Source organism: Gopherus flavomarginatus, chromosome 24 (assembly GCF_025201925.1).
Source record: "Gopherus flavomarginatus isolate rGopFla2 chromosome 24, rGopFla2.mat.asm, whole genome shotgun sequence".
Taxonomy (NCBI): Eukaryota; Metazoa; Chordata; order Testudines; family Testudinidae; genus Gopherus; species Gopherus flavomarginatus.
This window is the reverse complement of record NC_066640.1, coordinates 7111674-7134878: the sequence shown is the minus strand read 5'-3', so window position 1 is coordinate 7134878 and position 23205 is coordinate 7111674. Positions and strand designations below refer to the sequence as shown.

Here is a 23205-nt window from a genome sequence, read left to right as displayed (position 1 = left end):
GGCTTTATGGCAGAGTTGTACACATACCCAAGGTTTGCCATAGCAAGCCTACATAGGTCCAGCCCAAACCCAGAGCATAGCTCAGTTGCTGCCTGGCTGAGAGCAGTCTTTTTAAGGATTGTTACTCATCCCTTTTTAGGAAGGGGTTAGAAACTATTTGTCCAATTTAACCTTAAGTGCCAAGATTACCACCCCGGCAAAACCATATGACAAAATCCTATGGCTTGTATTGAAGTGCTCTGGCCTGGGTTATGCAGGAAGTCAGAAGACAGGATAGTATCAATCCCTTCTGGCCTTAGAAATCGATGAGTGAAATGATCTCCAAACAGATTGCTTGCCAGCCAGGTACAGAAATACAACTGCACACATCATCAACAACGCCTCCCAGCGGCTCGCAGGGAGCAAAGAAAGGCCTCTGAGGCTATGAGCAGACTCCCCGGGGAAGTCATATTGTCCTTGGTAGTTCACACTTCCCCAACATCGTGTGTTAATTCCATGACCACAACACGGGAAAGATGATTGTACATGACAATTCAGCAGGTGGATTTTCCTCGGTCAGAGGCAGGAAGCCAGGGTTGCTCTGCTTGTCCTCTGAGGGTCCCACTCCTGAACAAGTGAATAGGCATTCAATATGGCTGGTACGAAGGGCATCGGGGACCCTGAGACGGAAATCCTCCCTGATGGCTGCACCCGATGGCTCCATTAAATTTTTCAGCCTCTGCAAACAGGTTCCGTGCTTCTGCTAAGTTCTTCGGTCTTGATTCTTCATTTTGGTTCTTTAGTCTTTTTGTCCATCTGAGGCACGCATCTGCAGGTGACCCATATCCTCCACCGTAACCCAGTTTAACGATATTTTGTTGGGTGCTGTGTCCACGTTCCTTTACCTAGACAGCAGTCTCTCACGTGATTGTGAGGTGAAGCAGCTAATCCTCAGGCCAATGCTTTGGTGGGAGGAGAGGAAGCCTTTGGAACGTGCCCAACATAAGGATCCAACCCACGCCATGTGGTGGATGTCTCCTCTGCTTTATGACTGTGCAGCGAAAGGCGAAGTGCCGGTGCTGCATTAACCTGCCAGGCACACACAGATATACTAAGGATAAACCAGCCGGACGGTACAACGAATAACGTGTTGCTCATGAGAGCACAAGTGGCTGGCACTGAAGTCCTGATGGCAGAGGACAATTGAGATGAAATGTTCCTAAGGGGCTTATTGAGAGGTTCTTAAGCAACTAAGCCATGGAAAAGGCTCCCAGAGAGTCCGAGAACCATACAAAGCCGCTAGAGCGGGCAGCCAAAAAGGGTGTCATGTCCCATCGCCCTGAGAAAAGGCCACACGGGACAGGGAAGAGGGTGTCCCAGCTAGCTGACAGAGCCACGTCCTCATGCCAAGACCACCTGCGTTGAGCAAACAGCACCGAGCAGGATCCCACGCTCTTTGGACATCCCTGCTGATGGCTTGTGTGTAGCCCAGACCCAGGGCAGGAGTGACCTCTAAAGAAACGAGGACGAGGCCAATCAGCCCCAGAGACACCTTCTGACCCCCTGGCAGCCCAGCTTGCAGAGGCGGAAGGAGGCTACAGCAAGGCAGGGCTGCTGTGTCCATAGACTCCTCTCCTTTCCTTACACCCCTCCGCCTGCTAGGCTGCACTGCCAGCCCCTGCTCAGGTGTATGAGACGGGGTGGGGGGCCGCAGCAGGTACCTCATACATACCTTCCAGCAGGATGTCAATGACGTCACCGATGTTGAAGCTGAGCTCATCCACGTCTTGCCCAATGTACTGATACAGTGCTTGGCAGCGCGGGCCGGTGACCTTGGGCTGGGGCTTGGGACGTCTTGCCGGAGGGGGCCGCTGGTTGATGCTTCTTTTCCTCTGCATGCTGGAGGAGCAAAGAACAAAAGGCCCCTGCTCAGCGCGAGCCGCGCAGGGGTCGTGCAGCAGCAGAACGCGACGGGAACAGGGCAGTGGGGACCCAGCACGGAGAGCAGGGTCCCTTTCCCTTCCAAGGGCAGGAGGGTCACAAGCTCCTGTGGGTGGATTCCCCAGACCCCCCGGCCCCCCAAACCTGACCCCGAGCATTCCAACAGGGACAGAGGCTTTCCAGAGGGGCACACAGGTTAGAGCGCTCTTTGTTTATTCCCTAGTGCCACTGTCTCGACTTTCCTCCAGGTCTCCCATTCCTGGGCTGCATGGGCACTGGTAGGGTCACCGCCCGGGGGGTAGAGCTGCAGGGGAGAAGGATGTGACAGAATCTCTCTGTCTAAACAGCCTCTTCCTCTTGGCTCCTCTCTGCAATGTCACACAGCCAGGTGCTGGAGAGGTGCTGCTGATCTCCCCCACCGTGATGAATGGGCAGGCTGCGCCCAGCTGGATGCAGCAGGAGGGAACTGATTAGAAAAAGGAGAGAAAATGTCCCAGCTCCAAGGTGAGGGAGAACCCTGGGAGTGGCATTGGTAGCACGCAGTCTCTCTAACCGGCTGGCGCAGAAAGGCCCGACTTTCGCAACACCTACCCTGCCACCCCTTGGTCGGGCACATTCAGGAACTCCAAATTTTGCTCTGAGGGGGGTCTTGCCCTGGTCCTGCGGCTCACGCCCTGCTTAGGCAGCATGGCGGCAGGAGGCCCCTGTGCCTGTTTCTGGGTCCTGGTGTACATCTGCTCCCGCTGTCGGTTGTCATTACGGGGGAACTGGGCAGTGCCGTTCCTGCAGGTCCCTGAAAGAACCACCGGACGGGGATCGGTTACCCTGAAATACTTCACATCCACCCATTCAGCCGGTGTCATCTGCAGCCTTATGTAGCCCATTTCCCAGGCAGGGAATCTGAGTCAGTGGCCAAGCCAGGACTAGATTCCGGTTGTCCTGATTCCCAATCCAGGGGCTCCTGGCCATTGGGCCCGCTGCCTTTTCCATCTGAAAAGGTAAAGCCAGGACTAGATGACCTCCTGAGGTCTCTTCCAACCCTAATCTTCTCTGATTCCATTCTTTGACTTGGAACTTGGATTAACCCCTCCGTGGACACTCAGTGCACCTCCGAAATGGGGGTGGGGGGCTCTGCTGACGTGCCTTTGCCCAATCTGGACCCTTTAATGTGAACTTTGGGGCTGAATCCACATCACTGGAGGCAGCCCTCTTGTTCTCCACTAAAGAGGAACAATTCCAGGTAAATTGCCACCTCTGACCTGGGCTCCGTAGGGCGCAGAAGGGAGCTCAGCATCCGTAACCACAGCCTGGCCCCTCCACGGAGACTGGCTCCAGGCCTGCCAGCCAGAACCAGCTGAGACAGTTTTTTTTTGTGACAGGGATACCTGCTCAACAGGGGCTGGTCTGAGAACTAGCAACTCATTTCACACGTGCCACTGAAGAGCCGTCAGATGGTGGCAACTTTGGGTGCCAAGAAGCAAAACTTATCTATCCCCGTCTCAGTCCCTGGAGCCATTCATTCCTGCGCCCACCCCCCACTGAAGGTTTGCCAGGGGATGGCCCCTGAGCACCCCCAGGTGACTGGTAGCCCCGAGGGGTCAGGTTCTCAGGGTGCAGGGGACCTTGCATAGAGCCACAAGCCCTGATGTCCCGGCTGGAACGGACACAGCTTCACAGCCCTGGACGGTAACTTCCAGCTGGGCTACAGGACCCCCTGTCTCCTTGGGGGTTCTGGGGTCGCCATCGACTCAGCAGGCTTCCCAGAGTGCGGCTTGGCTCTCACATGGCCCCTGAGGCAGGGCCCCCCTTTGGTTTTGTCCGCCTCACCTCTTGGGGCTTGTGGGGCATTTCTGGAAGGCGCCGGTTGCTTGTGGTGGCCTCTGCTCTTCTGGATTCCTTTCTTAGTGGGCTCTGTTGGGACAAAAGAGAGCAGGGTGGATAGGGGCTGGGCCCAGGCTCATTAGGGTGTCATTGGTCCATATTTGGCTCATTGCAAACCATGGTGGGCCAGTAAAACCTTCCATTCCTCCACCTCCTAACTCACCAAGTAAGCTGCACTGCTGCCCCTGGGCGGCACGTCCCCCTTTCACAGTCAGCAGAGGGGAAAATCCACTCCACTGTCCACACAGACCCCAGACTAAAATAATGACCCCCTCACCAGCCATTTTACAACCCCACTCCCCTTCCAGAGCTGGGGATAGAACCCAGGTGTCCTGCCTCCCTGTCCCCACTACTCTAACCACTAGACATCACTCCTTTCCCAGAGCTGAGGACAGAATCCAGGTGTCCTGCTTCCCAAGCCCACCCACTCTAACCACTAGACATCACTCCCCTCCCAGAGCTGGGGATAGAACCCAGGCGCCCTGCCCCCCAACCACTCTAAGCACGTGGGACAGAGTCCCGAAGCCCAAATTGTGCGACATGCTTCCTGACCCCACAACTGGAGATTGCAGGACACCAGGCGCTGAGTGGAGCCCCTGCTAACGCAGCTCGCAGCGGGTTTCTGCGTGGGTCTGCGCTGCTGTTAGTGGGGGGTGCCATCACCCAGCCGGAACGGCCTGTTTATTTTGCAGTCAGTGTTTATCCCGGGCGCAACAGGCCTGGTTCCGTACACGCGCTCGGTACAACAAAGACCAGGGCGCAGAAGAGCCACCATCCTCTGGGTGAACCTCGACAGAACAGCCCCCTTCCCCACCCCCCGAGGGCAAAGGACCCACCGCCGACACTCACTGGAGTTCTTGGGGAGCCCGTCCCCGATGCTGACCGTCAGGGTCTTGCCTCCTGCTTTGAAGACGGCCACGTCGCCCTGGCCCCTCAGGAACGTTATGCTGCGTGTGCCGCCTCCACCCCACCCTGCCTTCTTCACCCGGAACTGTAGTCTGAGCAAGTGGGGAGAAAGGCTGTCAGGGCTCAGGGTCCAACCAGGGCCCCACCACCTGTGGGGGATCTTTGCTTTAAAAGCCCTAGTGCCACTGAACTTGACAAATCAGGGTCACAGTCTTCTCCTAACTACCCACTACTCTCAACAGAGCCCCCAGACTAAACTAATGACCTCCCCCACCAGCCAGTCTACAATCTCATGCCCCTCTGAGGGCTGGGGACAGAACCCAGGAGTCCTGCCTTCCAATCCCACCCCCACTCTCACCACTAGCCCCCACTCCCGTCTCAGGGCTGGGGATAGAACCCAGGAGTCCTGTCTCCCAATCCCCCCGCCCCACTCTAACCAGTAGCCCCCATGCTCCTCTCAGCGCTGGGAACACAGGGCTCTCCAATAGGTGGAGCCGAGCGGCAGATCGGCCCCGGCTGCCCCCGCCTTCCCTCCCCCAGGAGCCCCACTGCCGCTCACGTGTCAGCGAAGCTGAGCTGCAGCTTGCGCTGGGTCAGCTCCTCGTAGCGTTTGCACAGCAGGCTGATGAGCTCTGTCTTAAAGATGGACTCCAGGAAGCTGTCGGCTTCCTCCTCGTGGAGGATGAAGAAGTCGTCCTGCCTCGTGCTGGCCAGACAAAGAACCAGAGAAGAGGGCGTCAGAGCCCAGCTGGGAGGAACCCTAGGGCTGGCTGGAGGCCACCCGGACCCATCTGGAGATCACAAGGGCCAGGGAGCTGCTGATTTGTAAAGCTGTCCACGGAATGTGATGCTTTGCCTGGGGCCTTCCCATGCAACCCCTTCCTTGCACCCCCAGCCCGGTCTGTGACGTCTTCACCTCCACCAGGAAGAAGAGAGACTGGGGGACAGCAGGAGAGCCAGCCCACCAATGCACGCCATGCTGAGGGCCCGGGGCATTGGTAGGAGTAGTTGAGCTGGGTGCCTAGAGGGCTGAGGCGATAGCAGTGGGTTGGTTCCCTGGTTGTGGGGGGTAAAGCTGAGGACTCCTAGGGGAGAAGTCACTATGCCCACATGCAACCAGACCCACGTTTGTGGTCCCAGGACCTTGCAGATGACTGGGGAGTGGGCGAGATCCAGGCTACTAGGGGCCCTGCCAGCTGCCGGGGTCACCTGAGGGAGACTCTGCAGATGGCCTGGATCTCCACCTTCTTCTTCAGCACCTCCTTGATCTGGCCTTTCTCGGGACCCTTCTTGACCTTCTCGCGGCCAATCAGGTAGAAGTACTTGGGGGTCAGGATGAAGTCACGCTTGATGGGCTGGGTGGAGAGATGGGGCAGCAGTGTTAGGGGAGGCGAGTGCCAGCGGGAGGAGCCCGGGCCAACCCTGGGGAGTCAATCACCACATCTCACAGGGAGCAGCATCGGTGACCCCAGGGCAACAGCGGGCAAAGCTGGGGAGGGGAGGTCAGCACTTTGGGGTCATCGCTGCGGCAGGGGTGGTTAAACCAGTCAGTCTGCAGACTTCAGAAGGGGAGAATTCCCACCCCGCCCCCAGGCCCCTCCAAAATCTCTCTGTGTTTCTGTCTGGGCAGGGGTAAGCAGATCCCATTTTCATGCGATGCCTTTAAAAACCGAGTGGCTTCCAGCTCCCAGGCAGGGAGCAATGGACACATCTGGGACCTGACTGACCGCAGCCCTGCCGGAGGAATGAGTATGGGATCTCATCGACAGCAGGGCCCTTGAGAGGACTATAAAGAAGGAGATCTCCCGTCCCTACAGCGCAGTCTGGGATTTGCCTTTCCCTTTCCCAGAGGAATCTCTCAGCACCTGCCCCTGGGTGCGGAGGAGGAATCCCGTTCCCCGCCCCATCCCTGCCCACCCCGGACAAGTCCGTTTACCTTGAATCTCCGGTCATACTTGGTGATCGAGTCAGCGAAGTCTATCCGCTCCCTCTTCCCCATGAATTGACGCAGCTCAGGCCTGTCCTCCATGCCCAGATAATCGCCCACAAAATTCCGGTTGATGCTGTTCTTCCTCCTTTCCTTGAAATTGTACAGGATGTGGGAAGCTGGGCAGGGACACACAGCAACAAGAGTCAGTCGCAGAGCGGGTCAGTGGCCCGTCCAGGCAGGTATGTTGTCCCCATGTTGGAGGCTTTCAGAGGACAGCGTTAAAACTCCACAGAATACTTCGCTGTGCAACCCTATATCTGGAGGGTGGACATATCTTCCTGACCCCCAGTGTATGCCCTGAAGCCTGAGCATTTATAGCTCATGAGATTTTTGTCCTAGCTATTCTAACTGAAAATGCTATTCTTAGTCATATAAATGTCCCATCTTACTGAGCTGCTTGTCTCAATAACGTCATGCAGCAGCAAGTTCCACAGGTTAATTATACATCACATAAAGTGCTTTCTTTTAGCTGTTCGAAGTTTGTAAACTTTTAATGACACTCACTGCCCTCTAATGCTTGTGTTGTGGAATGGGGTGAATGGGACTGCATGCCTGGCCTTCTTTGCACCATTATTTTAGGTGCTTGTATATCTCCTTTCGCTTTTGGCATGCACAATTTGAGAGTATTAGTAAACATTTCCAGTGGTATTAGTAGTACAAGTAGGAATACCCTGCGCTTCCATATTATGTTGCAAACATTTATTAATTAATCAAGCTTCATGACACCCCAGGGGAAACAGCGGCATGGAGAAATAAGTGGCTTGCTCAAAAACACAGAGGAAATCACGGAAAGCTTGTAAAAGAGCTGAGGATTCCTGCCTCCCACATTCCACTGCTCTAAATCCTCTACCTTTCTTCCTCTCAGAGGCAGAATAGAACCCAGGTGTCCTACCACCCAGTCCCCGCTATTCTAACCCCTGGGCCACACATTCTCCCAGAGCTGGGAATAGAACCCAGGAGTCCTGCTTCCCACTTCTCTCATATCAGACCCACAGCCAGGAATAGAACCCAGGAGTTCTGCATCCCAGTCCCCCAAATGCTAGATATGTTGCTTTTTAAACTAAAATTTATGAAAAAGCCATTGTAAACATTGGCAAGAGCTACTTTTGTGCCCTGCCTGCTTCCCCGCCCCCCTCGAACGGCTCCCCAGCTGCTCTGCCCTGCGCAATCCAGCAGGCGAGAAGATGGCATGCCAGCCGGGGTACATGCACTTTACCCCAGGTTGTATCAGCTCCCTGCTCAGTGTCTCCACAGAACCTCCCGGCCTGGGTCTGCTGGCGCAGCTCTCGGCTCTCTTACCTTCCTCTCGCATCTGTTCGTACTTCCGGATGGCGATGTGCTTCCGCCAGGCCTTCTGGATAACTCGGGCAAAGCCATCAAACTTCCGCTCCCGCATCTCCTCCAGCAGAAAGAGCTGGTGGCAGCAAAACACAAACACGCAGGGAACGTGAGACCCAGCAAGACCTATGCAGAGGTGGGGTCGCAAGACAGAGCCAACCTGTGCTCTCCTTAGGGGCTGCAGAAATGGTTTGAGGAGAAAGACGGACAGACAGGTTTCGATCTCATCTAAACCCCTCTCGGTCTGAGCTATAACTCCCTCTAGGTTGCACTGGATGAGAGAGGACACCAAGTTGACTTTAGGGGGGCTGCACCCAATTTTCTTCATTCCCCACGGGGGTGAGGAATCAGAAGGGCAGGCTCCCCAAAGCCTCCTCCCTTCTACCCATCAGCCGAGCCCCCGTGAGCCGAAGGCTGGGGAAATTGGTGAAAACATTTGACACTGATTCGGTTTATGTTTTTTTACACCCTCTAATGCTGGGTGTTTACCCCCAAATTAACGAGCCCAGGAGCTCTCTGCTGAACACGCCTCTCTTGGAAATGCTGTCATTCCCTAGATCAGGGGTCAGCAACCTTTCAGAAGTGCTGTGCCAAGTCTTCATTTATTCACTGTGATTTAAGGTTTCGCGAACCAGTAACACATTTTAACGTTTTTAGAAGGTCTCTTTCTATAAGTTTATAATATATAACTAAACTATTGTTGTATGGAAAGTAAAGAAGGTTTTAAAAATGTTTAAGAAGCTTCATTTAAAATTAAATTAAAATGCAGAGCCCCCCAGACTGGTGGCCAGGACCTGGGCAGTGTGAGTGCCACTGAAAATCAGCTCCTGTGCCGCCTTCGGCACACGGGCCATAGGTTGCCTACCCCTGCCCTAGATCCCTTCCGCTGAAGTTCAGCTCATTAGCTGCAGGGCAGCCCTGTGAGAGAGCAACACAGAGTCACAGACAACCAGCAGGAGGCCCTTTGCCTACACCGACCAGATAGCATGTGTGAAAAATCGGGACAGGGGTGGGGGATAATAGGTCCCTATATAAGAAAATGCCCTGAATATTGGGACTGTCCCTATAAAATCGGGACATCTGGTCACCCTACTTTGCCCCAATTTCGTGGTGATGCCTGGTGACCTGCTACCCCTTCTGGCATCTGTGCTGGATGGAGCTGGGTGATTTTATGGGGGCTGCTAAGCACATCCATTGCCCTGCCTGGAATCCTTGATAATCCTTGGGGGCAATGGGTGAACCCACATTGCAGCAGGCAGTTCCGGTCTTAGGGGAGATGGGCAGGAGCAGGGCCACTTACTGATTCTGGGTTCTTGACAAAGACCTTGCTCCGGCCCATCTGATACTGGTCGGCGTCCATGTTAACCGACCGCAGCAAGTGCTGCACGCCCTGGCGCTCGTCCCCGCGCCAGCACGGCCACGTCTCTGCCGTCAGGATGGCATACCTGCCGGGAAAGGGGCATGTTAGCTGACAGACTTTCGGTGACCGCAGCTCAGATGCCTTCAGAAACAAGAGGTCCTCTCTGGAGCTCCCAGGCCAGGTGAGGATCTAGCTGCACTGATTCCTGGCGCAATGGCAGAGTGCACTGCTCGGGGGTCCCTCCAGCACTCACAGAGATGGCCTTACCTTTGTAGAAACTTGTGAAAGACCCGTCGATAGGCAAATCCTGCCCTGCGTACGCGGATGTTCTCTTTCAGCCCCAGATATTCCACTTGGTGCTTCACCCTGCAAAGTAATGAGGGGAAGAGAGACGCTCAACACAGGTGACTGACGCGCCCTATGGACGGACTCTCGGACTGGAGGGCGGCCACCTGGATTTTGCTGAATCTTGCTGGCAATGTATGTGTGAGGTGGGTGGGCATGTACTTGAAGGTGTGGGAGTGGGATCATGTGCATGTGTGGAGGAGTATATGTGAGTATTTGCACGAAAGTTACACTTAACCTGGCCTGCTGGGTGACTGCAGACAAGTCACGTCACAGCTGTGTGCCTCAGTTTCCCGCTCTGTAAAAGCTTTGAGATCTGCTGATGACAAGCGCTGTATAAAAGCTAAGTATTCAATAATGATTACTCACTATTATTAATTAACCCTGTTTGGAATCACAGAAACAAGAGATGGAAAAAAACCTCATGTGACATTTTCAAAAGGGCTTCAGGGACTTAGGAGTGCAAGGCCTTTTTTCAGAAGTGACTCATTTTCAATTACATTTCGGCTCACAGGGGCCAGGATTATAAAGGTAATTAGGCTCCTAAAGAGGAGGATAGTGGGATTGTCCAAAGCGCCTGAACAGATGAAATGCCCGACCCCCATCAAAGTGGTCAGGACCTTGTTTGCAGACAAACGTTTTTTCTGCCTTGAACCATGGCCTGGATCTGCGGGCAGTCCCCTGGCGCTGCCTAGTAATGAATCTTTGGCTTCTTCCTCACACACTCGCAATGAGGAGCAGTCTTGCCTAGTGGGTAGAGGCACTGGTGTGTGATGCAGGAGACCCAGCTGCCATTCCTGTTGAGCTCCTCTGAGATCTTGGGGAAGGTGTCTCCCCTCCTACCCTCTGTTTAGACCATCAGCTCTTTGGGGCAGGGACTCTCTCTCACGATGTGTATGTGCAGCTCCATGCGCAATGGGCCCACTAGGCGCTACTTTTAATGTAAGCAATGAACAGCGAAGGCCTCTCTCACCTGCTTTCCTCCCAGTCCTTGGGTCTCTTGGTCTCGTTGGGTTTGATGCAGCGGATGTAGTGTGGCGTGCATTTCATGAGGGTGTTCACCAGGTCATTGGCCTGTTTCTGTTGGAAAGACCGACGTCGACAGTGTTAACAGTCTCACCGGCTCCCCGAGGGAAGCGAGAAGCTCTCCCGTAACCTCCTCCCGTACCTTGATCTTGGAGCTGGCTGTGGTCGGTCGACCCTTCTTGTCGGCATCTAGTTTTTCCGGGAAAAGCATCCGGATGAAAGCACTAAAAGGCAGAAAACAGTCAGCAGTGTGAAACCGCCGCGCACTCACTGAGGCTCTGAGCTCCCCGCCAAGGAACTCATTTCAGCTCTGGCTCGGGCAGGCGCAGATGATGCTGAAGTTCATGGGAGCCGCACCTGTTTACACCAGGGCTGAATTTTACCCCGAATTTTCCCAACAGGGCTGACCAGCAGCAGGAAGATAGGAGCTGTGCTACCAGACCAAACCACTGGTCCATCCAGTCCAGCGTCCTGGTTCCTACACTAGCTAATAGCTGATGCACCCCAGGAAGATGAGCCCCTCACACTCTGCTCCCTTAATGGGCTGGTACGATGCTGCATGTAAAGGGGACGTGCTTCCCTGATCCCTGAGAGCTGCTGTGCAACAGGCCAGCGTACAACCCAGGGGGCTGGAGCACTACTTTGTCCTAGGCCAGCAAAGGGTTACGCTCAATTAAGCTCTGGGAAAGGGCTGCGTGGGAGACAGTGGGGAGAGAAAGCCACTGGGAAGGCCGGGCTCCACCCTGCGGGTAGGGAGGTGTCACAGCCCTGTCCTGTCCTTCTCCCTGTCGGGACAGGGCTCACCGAGTGGAGTTGGGCTTGTTTCTCCGGCTCGTCTCAGCAGTTTGCACTCAGGTAGGGTGACCAGATGAGAGGAAGAAAATATCGGGACATGTGGGTGTGGGGGTTCGACGGTGGAGCAAAAAAAAAAAAGACGAGTGCTGCCAGGGGAGCGAAATACCAGGACAAAGATTGGTCAGGACGTCTGGTCACCCTACGCTCAGGCATTTTCGGAGGCTGCACTTAGACAGAACTCAGGGCAGGAACTTTGAGAAGACACCTGTGATGGGCCTGGCTACATGGCCAGTGCGGCACTCACTGTTCGCTGCTCTGCATGAGCTCAATCAGGTCGGTGAAAAGCACGTCCCGGTTCCGTTCGCAAAAGCCATTCACGTCATAGGAGACCTGGAAGGAAAAGTCAGAAATCAGCCCGGGGAGGGTCCTCTGCAGACCAGATCAACTGGTTGCATGAGCTGCAACGACCGGCGCTTTGGAAGAAACACACGTTTGCCGTCAAACGTCCCATGAGCAGGTCGCATATGTCTTGCATTTGTTCCGAGTTATCCCTCCCGTGTTTCCCTCGGGTCATTCTGGGTCTGCAGCTTGTTTGTGGGGAGTGCTCCCTGACAGGACGATCTGGTACAAGTGCCTCTGATGCCAGATGTCTGCCGAGGTGCCTGACTAAATGCAGCCTATGAATCCGGAGCAGTAATAACTGCATGTGTCCATACGGTGCCTATCCACACGGGAATCAATGCGATAGTTGTACATTATCCATGCAACCCATGTGCATCATTGTCTCTCTCTAGGCACTTTCCTGGTCCTCAGCACCATCATACCTGCATCACACCTGACCCCTGTGACCTAGGGGGGTGCTATTCCCATTTTACAGATGGAGAACAGAGGTACAGGGTAGTTCCAGGGATTCACCCATGGGGCCTGTGACAGAGGCACAACTGAACCCAGGTGTCCTTAGCCCTAGCCCAGTGCCCTATGTATTATTAGTTGTATTATCGTAGCACCTCGGAGCCCACTCGTGGACCGGGACCCCACTGCACTAGGTGCTGAACAAACACAGAACAGAAGGTCAGCCCCTAAGAGCTCCTCTGCTAGACCGCCCTTCCTACCCATTCCGTGCATACACCCAGGGATCCCTGGGGTATGCGGCTGTGTCCATGTGATGTGTGTGTACTCCCATAGGATTACGTGCAGCATGAGCGGACAGGGATCCATGCCGGGTGCTCGTGTGGGTGCCCGTGTGCCATGGCGCTAGGCCCTGCATCCATGCAATATACCTTGCCTGCATAGTGGTGGATTACAAAGCCCGAGTTCCAGCTGTTAAAGTGCTCGTGAGTTCCCACTGCTGCCTGGAGCTTCTGCAAGAGGGTCTGGTCCGCTCCTTCCCCCGTTGCGTGCATGGTGGCACAGACGTCATCGAGGACACTCATGATCCCAGGAGGATTCTGGGAGAAAGGGTAGGAACGTGGATGAGGGGCCTGGTGTTCGCTGCATCACTGACCTGCAAACCTGGGTGACTGCCAGAAGCAGTGCAGGGAATGCAGGTAGCGCAGTGTCAGGGACTGTCTGAATGCTGGGCCACAGGGCTGCCCAGAGCGGGGGCAAGTGGGGCAATTTGCCCCAGGCCCTGGATCCTGCAGGGGCCCCCATGAGAATATAGTATTCTATAATATTGCAACTTTTTTTTATGGAAGGGGCCCCCGAAATTACTTTGCCCCAGGCCCCCTGAATCCTCTGGGCAGCCCTGCTGGGCTAATCCCAGTGCCAAGCTTTGGCCCATTCAGTCCAGCCACCCGCTGATATGGGGTTACTCTCCACTCAGGTCAAACGAATTAACCCCTTATGCAGAGCAGGTGGGGAACAAAGTCGCTCCCCAGCGCTGGCTCTTTCCCTGTGCAGTGCTGCCGTTCTGCAGCTGAACACTGCCCAGGGGTTTCAGTCCCCTTCAGAACCCAGTGGGTCAAGCACCTTCTTCAGGGATGGAGCCCATAGCCCGCACTGCCCCCCACCAGGAAGGACTGCAGAACTCCCCTCTCTTACCAGCTTGTTCTCTATCAGGTCACACACCACTTTGTTATTGAAATACTGGATCGGGGTCCACTTGATCCCCTCCTGCACATACTCTTCCTAGAACAGACAAGCGAGGCCCAGTTGATCCAGCTGTGCAAGGCAAGGATGGAGCTTTGGAACCCACAGCTGGGGCACAGGCTGATGTGGGAGGGGGGCAGTTTCCTTCCTGGGGAGCAAAATGCTTGCCTGTCTTTTATGCACAGGAGCAAAATTGTCTCTGGGCCTTGGGCTTGCTGCAGACGCATTCAGAACCTTTGGGCCAAGATTTTCAGGAGTGGGGGCCTCAGGTGAAGTTCCTACAGCCGTGCTGAAGCACCTGCTTTGCAAAAGGGCCAAGCACCTAACAGCCCCCTCCTCTCTGTTTCCCTACACTCTGCCAGGGGGGAAAGAAAAGGCCACATGCAAATGAGGTAATGCATATGCACGATTATGCAAACAGAGCACTAGCTCGTTTGCATAAAATCACCTGATTTCAGAACCTCCAACCTTAACAGGCCTGTCTCCGCTCTCCCCTGCCCCACAACGCTTTGCCCCGGTGTGCACCATACCTGCTCCGCTTTAAGGGTCAGCTCTATAAAGATCTGCTGCAGCTTCTCATTCACAAAGTTAATACAGAATTGTTCAAAGCCGTTTTTCTATAGAGTTATAAAGGAGAAAGAAATAGTGAGATTCCAGCTGGGAGGTCAGCTCCCCTGACTCACACCGTGCTGCTCCTGGGTCGCTCCTGTTGGGTCTTATGGGGTATTCTGCAGGGGGCTCCCCGTGAGAACAGCCAGTCCCAGCTTGGGGCTCTCCCTCTCCGGGCTGGTGGGTCCCAGTGGCACTGCAAGGCCAGGTAGTTAGCACCCCAGCTGGCCTGCAAGGGGAGACACTGGCCTGGAGATCTAGGTCCATGGCCACTGGCTCCAGGGCTGGTCAGTGGGGAGGATGGGCACCAGGAGAGGCAGCTGGCAGGCTGGTCCGTGCAGAACTGGGTGTTATACAGCTGTGGGGCAGACTCACAGGCCAACACAGATCAGTCCCCAAAACAGGGGACCCCCGAGGAGGAGCCCAGCATTTTGAGGGGTGCCAAGATGGAGCCAGGGGAGTGGGGTGGCAGGTGGAGGGAGAGGAAAAAGGCTTAGTGGGGAAAAAGTGACTCTGGAAGGGAGGTACCTTTGGGTTCTGCATCGGGGAACCCCTCTTGGCAGTCTAGGGGAACCCCCCCTTTCCCTCTCAACTGTTCTGCACAGCGTGACTGTGCCCTATGGGTGGGGGGAGCCGGCACCTGCGTTCAAGTGTAACAAGTACCTGGAATATTTCAAAGCCGTAGATATCCAGCACCCCGATACTGTACTCCTCATTGGGCTTCTGCATGGCCCTGTTAATGGACTGCAGGGGAAGAAACGGAGACAGGGAGTGAGCGAGCGAGAGAGAGAGAGAAGGGGGAGAGGCACAGGGAGAAGCTTCAGCACCAGGAGGTCTAGTTCTCCGACATGTTGCACTGTGTCTTTCTGGCCGCACGGCTCTTGTGCGTGGGCTGACCCTGGCTCTGGCCCTGGAGGAAGGGAGAGGAACCCTGGCTAAAGCCAAATCCTGTCCCTTACTCACATCGCACCTAAAACGAGAGGCAGTCACAGTGGCTGCTCTGGCCCCAGGGACATCGGACCCAGTGGAGAATGTCAAATCTAAGTCAGACACGTCCTCTTCGTCACAGTTCAACACACCGTTCGCAGCTGCTAATCCCAAGTGTGTTGGAGGGTGGATCTATCTATCTGTCCACCCCCATACACATCTATCTACCTATCCATCCCCATCCCCATCCTTCTATCTATCTACCCACCCACCCTCCCTCATACACCCATCCATCTATCTATCTATATCCTTGGTGTCTGAGTGCCAGCCAGAAGCCCTGCCCCATACTCAGACAGGAAGGACCATCACATCCTCTGCCTTCCCCTCAAGTGCTGGAGCAGTTTGCGGGTGGGAGACTTTGGGGAACCCTGGCCATGGGTCTCTTCAGGCAGCTGCTGCTGGACCCAGGGCTGGTGAGATGGGAAGCCTGTAACCACCCCTGGGTAGATGAGACCCAATCTCCAAGCAGCATCCTATCCTGGGGGCTGATCTCCCCCAGATTCCTAGCCAGGACCTGGGAACAGCCACAGAAGAGATTTCACACAGAGCCAGGGACCCACAGGCTCTGGTTAACCCGAGTAGCTTGGGGCACGACCCTCACCTCCACAAGGAAGTCAAAAACCCGCGAGTAGAGCCCTTTGGCCAGGGCATCGCGGGTGTAGGATGCCTGCTCCACGTTCAGGGTCACGTTGATCGACTCTGACCGGCCACCCCACTTGCTGTCCATCTTCCTGCTGGTGATCTTGTCATTGAGCCTGTCCTTATCAATCCCCAGCAGGTAGGCGGGGAAGGCCAGCACTGCACACAGGGAGTGAAAGTCAGGGTGTCTCTAGACACCCCATCAGCCCATACAACTCCCTCCCTCTGCTGTTAGTGAACAGGGTCTGTTGTTCCCCAGATCAGCCATGCCCCCATGGACAAGGGGTGGCTGTGGTCTAGTGGTTAGAGCAGGGGTCCTGTGTGCCAGGACTCCTGAGTCCTATTCCTGGCTCTACCGATGTCCTGCTGAGTACCACTAGCCAATTCACTTCCTCTCTCTGTTCCTCAATTGCCCCATCTCTAAAACGGGGACAGTGATGCACAGCCATGTCTGTATTGTGCTTTGAGACCTGTTGTGTAAGGAATTTGCAAATAATTCCAAAGCATTGTTAGAAGCACCTCCGCTTGATCTCATGAACTAAACAGGCCAGCTTTAAATCCAGCCTGAATATTGTAAGCTGCTTATCTGCCCTGACACTGGGTGAAAATCTGCCCATTCAGTCATCTCCTAGTCTTCTCTGCTGGCCCTTTCCCGGGGGGGATGGATTCAGGTGATGGTACTCACGGTCAGGATTCTCCACCTGGGCATAGTTGCCCTGTTCTCGGAAGTTAATGTTGCCCAGGTGCAGGATTCCAGCCACGATCTGTAACACCAGCCTCTGGTCCTCTCTGGCGATGCCTATCACCTGCATGGCGTTCTAGAGGGCAGAGAAAGCATCCCTTCAGCCTGTGTCCCTGGTATTATGGCTGTAAACTTATTTTGGGAAGATTTGGAAAATTAAAGGCACCAGCAAAAATAAATCCACCGTGAACATTTCTGAAATGGAATATTCAGCCAAAAAAAAAAAGAATGAATTTTTGTTGACAACAAAAACATTTGGAATGTCCTGCAGAACTTCCAAGGGTTTTAGACACGTCTGCACTTTCAGAACTGTTGCCCTAGAACAGGGGTAGGCAATCTATGGCAACCAAAGGCAGCACGCGAGCTGATTTTCAGTGGCACTCACACTGCCCGGGTCCTGGCCACTGGTCCGGGAGATTCTGCATTTTGATTTAATTTTAAATGAAGTTCCTTAAACATTTAAAAAAACTTATTTACTTTACATACAACAATAGTTTCGTTATATATTATAGACTTATAGAAAGAGACCTTCTAAAAAGGTTAAAATGTATTACTGGCACGCGAAACCTTAAATTAGAGTGAATAAATGAAGACGCGGCACACCACTTCTGAAAGGTTGCTGACCCCTGCCCTAAAAGAAAGCCACATCCACTTCCAGGACATAGTGAAACCTGGACACAAGCAACCCTGCTGTATCAATCTACCACCAAACAGACAGCGCTACTGAAAAGCAGCCACCTCTGGGGTGGGAAGACAGCAACGAGGTGGCAGGTAGCACCCTGCGCAGTAATGGTTGGTTAACATTGGGAGAGGACACTCCTCATCCAAAAAGTGCCAGGGGCTCATTCCTGCACACGCAGAGCAGACAGGACCAAGCACGTGTAGAAAACAGCCTGGGATCCAGGGAATCTGCCTCACACAGAAAACCTAGCTGGTGTTAAGATGGATCTTGATACATTTATGAATGGGACGAGGTGGCCCACGACAGCAGAGGACAGGACCAGTGACCCAGGACGTCCCTTCCGATCTTGTGTTCCTAAACATATGTGGCTGTGTTGACCTTGGAGGCCCTTGGCAGCTTTGCTGCTAAGGCAAGGGGGGGCAAACTATGACCCAGGGGCCGCATCCGGCCCTTCAGACATTTTAATCTGGCCCTCGAGCTCTCGCCGGGGAGCGGCGTTGGGGGCTTTCCCTGCTCCACATGTGCTGTGGCTCCACACAGCTCCTGGAAGCAGAGGCATGTCCCTACTCTGACTTCTATGTGAAGGGGCAGCCAAGGGACTCCGCATACTGCCCCCATCCCAAGCGCAGCCCCGCAGTTCCCATTGGTCAGGAACTGCGGCCAATGGGAGCTGCAGGGGCAGAGCCTTTGGAAGGTGCAGCGCACAGAGCTGTCTGGCTGTGCCTCCACCTAGGAGCCGGAGAAGGGACATGCCGCTGCTTCTGGGAGCTGCTTGAGGTAAGCGTTGCCCAGAGCCTGTACCTCTGACCCGCTCCTGTGCCCCAACCCCCTGCCCCAGCTCTGATCCCCCTCCTGCCCTCCAAACCCCTTGGTCCCAGCCCGGAGCACCCTCCTGCACCCCGAACCCCTCATCCCCAACCTCACCCCAGAGCCCGCACTCCCAGCCAGAGCCTGCACCCCTTCTGGCATCCCCCCACCCCAGACCGGAGTCCCTTCCCATACCCTGAACTCCTCATTTCTGGCCCCACCCCAGAGCCCACACCCCCAGCCAGAGCCCTCACCCCCTCGCACACCCCGATCCCCCAATTTCATGAGCATTCATGGCCACCATACAATTTCCATACCCAGATGTGGCCCTCAGGCCAAAAAGTTTGCCCACCCCTGCCCTAAGGGCGGCTTTTGGGTGCTATGGGAATGCTGGGAAAATAATACAGGATGGCGGCACCACTGGTTCAGAGACTGGGTAGCTGGCCAGATCCCCACCCATTTCTGAGAGGGCACTCGGGGCGCCCAACCTGTCTGCGGGCTCTCCGCACATACCCTGTACCGTGCGGGAGGGCCAGCCCCGTTAGCCTGTCCGGTTGAGGAGCCGTTATCCGGCATGTGGCTGCAGGCAGGTTGCCACGGTTCCCACCTGAATGTCCAGCCCTTTCTTTCCACTCCAGCCAGTTCCTCTGGGATACGGGGCCGGAGGGCCTCAGGAGCGGCAGAAGACGGGGCACAAAGAGCTGCCTTCTTGAAGCTCAATCCCGTTTTCATCCACAAGCTGGGCCAGGTCAGATCAGCCCAAAACGTACAGCTCAGGTAAGAGCCACATTCTAACATGCCCACATGTCCCACTATGAGCACCCTCCGCACACGGGCCACTCACCATGGTCTCGTGGAAGTCGTTTCGGTCATCAGTGTCGTCCACCTTGTAGGTTTCGGACTGGTTCAGGTAGTAGTAATAATCGGGGGTCATGATCCCCAGGTTCTGCTGCTGCTCCTGGGAGGCCCCTTCAATGAGCTGCCGGCAAAGGGGAAGAATGCAGGGCTGGGGGCAGCTCCTGGAAATGAACCGGCCCCTCGGGGTTCCCCTGCTCTGCAGCCTGGGGCTGTCTGTCCCCCCTTGGAGTGCCGTCTCCTGCTCAGCCAGAAACCCAGGCCTATCAGCCGCTCTAGGGCGCAATTCTGCGACAGACGCACCAGTGTGAAAGCATAGGGGCACGCTCGCTCCTTTCCAGGCACGGATGCCAATACACAGGCATGTCCATTTGCACACATGACGATGCCCACATGAATGCATGTGCACGTTCACATACTCGCCCCCACACACACATTCTTAGTCATGCACTCCCATGCTGATACGCACATTCACACTCAGCCGTGTTCACACTCCTGTTCACACACACACATCCACTTGACCCCCGTGGGCCCCACGCAGCACCAGATCCCCCTGGTGCCCGGGTTTGTCAGGGTACCTGGTAGTAGATGTGAAAGTTCCTCTCGTTCTCATTCTGGTTCACTACCCTGGATTTCTCCAGCAGGAAGTTGGAGATCTTCCCTCCATCCGGCTCGCCGCCCCGGCTGAACTGGATTTCAAAGTATTTCCCCTGCCGAGCGAAGACATTTCAGCCGTGAGGCTGCAGGGCTGCGGTTCCCTGGGAATCAGCCAGAGGCTGGGCGGTCTCATTTTAGGGACCCCCACCCTGTCTGTGGGAGTCTCTCCCGCCTCCTCCCAGGCCTCAGCATGTTTCTCTTCCTCGCACCTGCTGTCTCCTGTCCCTGGCAGCTTTCTGGGGCAGGGTCTGTCTTTAATTACATGTATGTACAGCACCATTATGCCAGCTTTTCACTCCTGATTGGGGCTTCTAGGTGCTACCATAAAACAAATAATAACAACTTACAGGACACAGGGGAAGGTCTTTCTTTTTGGGTCCTCTCATCTCTGACTCTCTTCCTGTCCCCTGAAGCGTTATCTTTCCTTCCCCTCATCTGGGGCCCAGCTCTGATAGGTGCTGACGCTCCACAACGGCAGTGCCTAGTTAGGTCCTTCCTACAAACACTGTCCCGTTCCAGGCTGCACCGCCCACACCCTTTCCCTATCCAGAGCCAGCCTGCCAATGGCCAGTGAACCGAGCAAGAGTCCGTGCTGCTGGAATGGGGAACTGAGCCATGCTGGTGGGAGTATGGGGCTCTGACGATGAGTCCCAGTGGTGGAGAGGGATATAAACCAGTCTGTGGGATTCCAAGATGGCACATGCAGCCTGGAGAAGGGCCCCAAGAAGCCACTTGCTTTGCTTGTGCTTCAGGCCAGCTCTGTCCCTGTCAGACTTGCAAAATCCCCAGGGGATGGGAGGGCAGCAGGAACGAGCCAGACACCAGTTTCAGAGTAGCAGCTGTGTTAGTCTGTATCTGCAAAAAGAACAGGCATCCTTGTGGCACCTGAGAGACTAAGAAATGTATTTGAGCATATGATTTGTGGGCTACATCTGATGAAGTAGGTTCTAGCCCACGAAAGCTTATGTTCAAATAAATCTGTTAGTCTGTAAGGTGCCACAAGGACTCCCGTTCTTTTTGCGGATACCAGTGGCTCCCATGGGACGATCACATCTCCCATTCTGCACACCCCTCCCTGGGACTGACCAGCAGTGAAATCTGGCCCCGGAGACTTACAAATCGGCTGGAGTTGTTGTTCCGGACGGTTTTGGCGTTCCCAAAGGCTTCCAGCAGAGGGTTGGACTGCAGGATGATGTCTTTCACGTGCTGAGGATTACAGCAAGTCAGAGATCGGGGCGGACCCGTTGGCTCACGGGGGACTAGTCGCAGCTTGTTGAGGTGCAGTGGCAAAGGGCTACCAGAAAGCTGGCAATGTGGCACTGCACAGGTTAGGGGCGGGGGACTACTGCCAGCTCTTGGCTTGGAGCAGGTTTGGTAGGATGGAAGGGCATTGCTCCATGTCAGGCTGGCATACGGCAGGCACTGCCAGCTCTTTCTTGGTGTGTGTGCGGGCACTGCCGGATCTTGGCTGGGAGCGGTTGGTTTGGAAGTGCCAAGTCCTGGATTAGAGCAGGGCAGGCATTGCCAGCTCAGAGCATGCAGGGCGGGGTTAGAAGAGGAAGCGTGGTCTGGTGCCTGGTATGTCATCACCTTTCCCAGGCTAACCTAGTGTGATCTCAGCCCACGGGGAGAGCTGAGGAGCTGCAGGAGACGGGGAAGGAGGAGCTGCCCTCTGGCAGAGAGAAAAACGCTTCAAACCTAGGAAAGTGGGTGGGAGGGAAGGAAGGGCTGGAGCGAGGTGGGCGAAATGGGGAACAAGAGTGATGAGAAGATGAGTAGAGAGAGGCTCAGAGAGAGCCTGGGCTGCAGAGGGAGCCGTACCTGCACTTTCTCTCCACCTCCGGACACTTTGGAAATGTAGCCCATAATGTATTTGGCTGCCACCGTTTTTCCAGCCCCGCTTTCCCCACTGCAGAAACATTCAAACAAAACAGGGGGAAGTGAAATAACCTGCCCAGTGTCTACGTTTCCAGAGAGAATCACTGCCCCGATGGAGGTTTCACTGACCCCTTAGCCTGCTGTGGGTCTCAGAGGCAGATTACGCTTTTGTGGGGCTCTGGACCAAAACCAGGGTGGGGGCCCTCCCCACCCCTTCCACCTGCAGTGACCCTCGCCCTCCGGTGCTCCTGCCAGGGAGGGGGTCCATGTGCGGGGGGGTGTCCATTTTTCCAGGCCCCACCCCCCAGTTGGACGGGGCCTCTGGGCACAGGCCTCGTTGGCTCAGTGGCTAATCCGCAGTGGTACAGGGACCGTCTCTTGCTCTTTCTGTGCAGTGCCCAGCACAACAGGGGGCCAGATCACCCTTGAGGCCTCTGCCTAGTGCAATACGAATGATACATAATTTTATAACTCGGAGACCCTTCTGTATTCTCTCCGTGTCTGCAGAAGGGGAGCTCCTGCTGGGTACAGGAGGGTGGTCCAGTTTTGACTTGAATAGTTCTTCCTGGTCCCTGTGCCCGGTGCTGCAGTGAAGGGGGAGCGGAGGTGTGTAGCGATGTGGAATCATGGCTGCACATCCCTGCGGAAGGTGGGTGATGAGATTCCAAGCGCCACACACTCTGGCTCCTGGCTGAGGCAGATGCCTGAAACGGTTATTTGTTTTGGTGCCTTGTGCCTAGAAGGGAAGTCTCTGGACTTGCCCCACATCCGGGCAGCTTCTTCGCAATATTCAAACCACTTGCGTAAAGTTCATTTCCTGTGCTGAGCTGCCATCCTCTGCATCCCAGCCGGGCGTATTTGCGTTTAGCAATGTGGTCCAGGGGACTGAGCGCTCCACTCAGATTCAGTAAACCTGGGCTCTATTCCCGGCTCTGCTGCAGACCCATGGGGAGGACCTTGGGCAAGTCATGGCCCTTCATTGTGCCTCAGTTTCCCCTCCCAACCTTTGGCTGACTTGTCTGCTTAGACTGAAAGCCTTTGGGGGCAGGAACTGTCTTTTACTAGATGTTCATACAGCTCCTAGTGCAATGCAGGCGAGCCATGATCTTGCTTAATAATGAAGCATGAAAAGTGGCAGTGCAGTTGGTCCATGTGAGAGAGGAAATACGTTAGGGCTTGTCTACATGGGAAAGTTTAGCCGGTTATACCACTACATAGTATAGTTAAAACTGTGATAGCTATACCAGTGACCAGATACACAGGTATAACTATAGCAGTTTAAATTCACACCTTAGCTCAGAGGTCAGCAAACTACGGCCTATGGGCCACATCCAGCCCGTGGGATTGTCCTGCCTGGCCCTTGAGCTCCTGGCCGGGGAGGCTAGCCAGCCCCTGGCCCTTCCCCTGCTGTCCCCCCTCAGCTGCAGCCTCACCTCGCTGTGCTGCCAGCGCTCTGGATGGTGGGGCTGTGAGCTTCTGCTGGGCAGCATGGCGGCACGGCTGCCAGGTCTGCTGCTCTGAGCGGCATGGTAAGGGGGGGGTTGGATAAGGGGCAGAGGGTTCCAGGCGGCAATCAGGGGACAGGGAGCCGGGGCGGGTTGGATGGGGCAGAGGTTCAGGGGGTGTGTGGTCAGGGGACGGGGAACAGGGAGGTTGGATAGAGGGTGGCGTGCCGGGGGGCGGTTAGGGGCGGGATG

At 55.2% G+C, this 23205-nt stretch overlaps 1 protein-coding gene across 2 annotated transcripts in view; it reads right to left on the bottom strand.

The window, feature by feature from the left end:
- Nucleotides 1-23205, bottom strand: part of MYO1F (myosin IF) — a 49167-nt gene that overhangs the window by 1615 nt on the left and 24347 nt on the right. For both annotated transcript variants that reach the window (XM_050934427.1, XM_050934426.1), the window contains 23 exons: nucleotides 21452-21539; nucleotides 20747-20836; nucleotides 19552-19683; nucleotides 18963-19097; nucleotides 16573-16705; nucleotides 15850-16046; nucleotides 14925-15005; nucleotides 14183-14269; nucleotides 13605-13691; nucleotides 12842-13009; nucleotides 11866-11951; nucleotides 10909-10990; nucleotides 10714-10820; nucleotides 9663-9761; nucleotides 9336-9480; nucleotides 7997-8111; nucleotides 6644-6813; nucleotides 5917-6062; nucleotides 5267-5413; nucleotides 4651-4799; nucleotides 3748-3831; nucleotides 2512-2713; nucleotides 1712-1878 (listed from right to left, as the gene is read on the bottom strand). In XM_050934427.1, coding sequence (XP_050790384.1) covers nucleotides 1712-1878; nucleotides 2512-2713; nucleotides 3748-3831; nucleotides 4651-4799; nucleotides 5267-5413; nucleotides 5917-6062; nucleotides 6644-6813; nucleotides 7997-8111; nucleotides 9336-9480; nucleotides 9663-9761; nucleotides 10714-10820; nucleotides 10909-10990; nucleotides 11866-11951; nucleotides 12842-13009; nucleotides 13605-13691; nucleotides 14183-14269; nucleotides 14925-15005; nucleotides 15850-16046; nucleotides 16573-16705; nucleotides 18963-19097; nucleotides 19552-19683; nucleotides 20747-20836; nucleotides 21452-21539 — 2897 coding nt within the window. The remainder of the gene's footprint in view (nucleotides 1-1711; nucleotides 1879-2511; nucleotides 2714-3747; nucleotides 3832-4650; nucleotides 4800-5266; nucleotides 5414-5916; nucleotides 6063-6643; nucleotides 6814-7996; nucleotides 8112-9335; nucleotides 9481-9662; nucleotides 9762-10713; nucleotides 10821-10908; nucleotides 10991-11865; nucleotides 11952-12841; nucleotides 13010-13604; nucleotides 13692-14182; nucleotides 14270-14924; nucleotides 15006-15849; nucleotides 16047-16572; nucleotides 16706-18962; nucleotides 19098-19551; nucleotides 19684-20746; nucleotides 20837-21451; nucleotides 21540-23205) is intronic.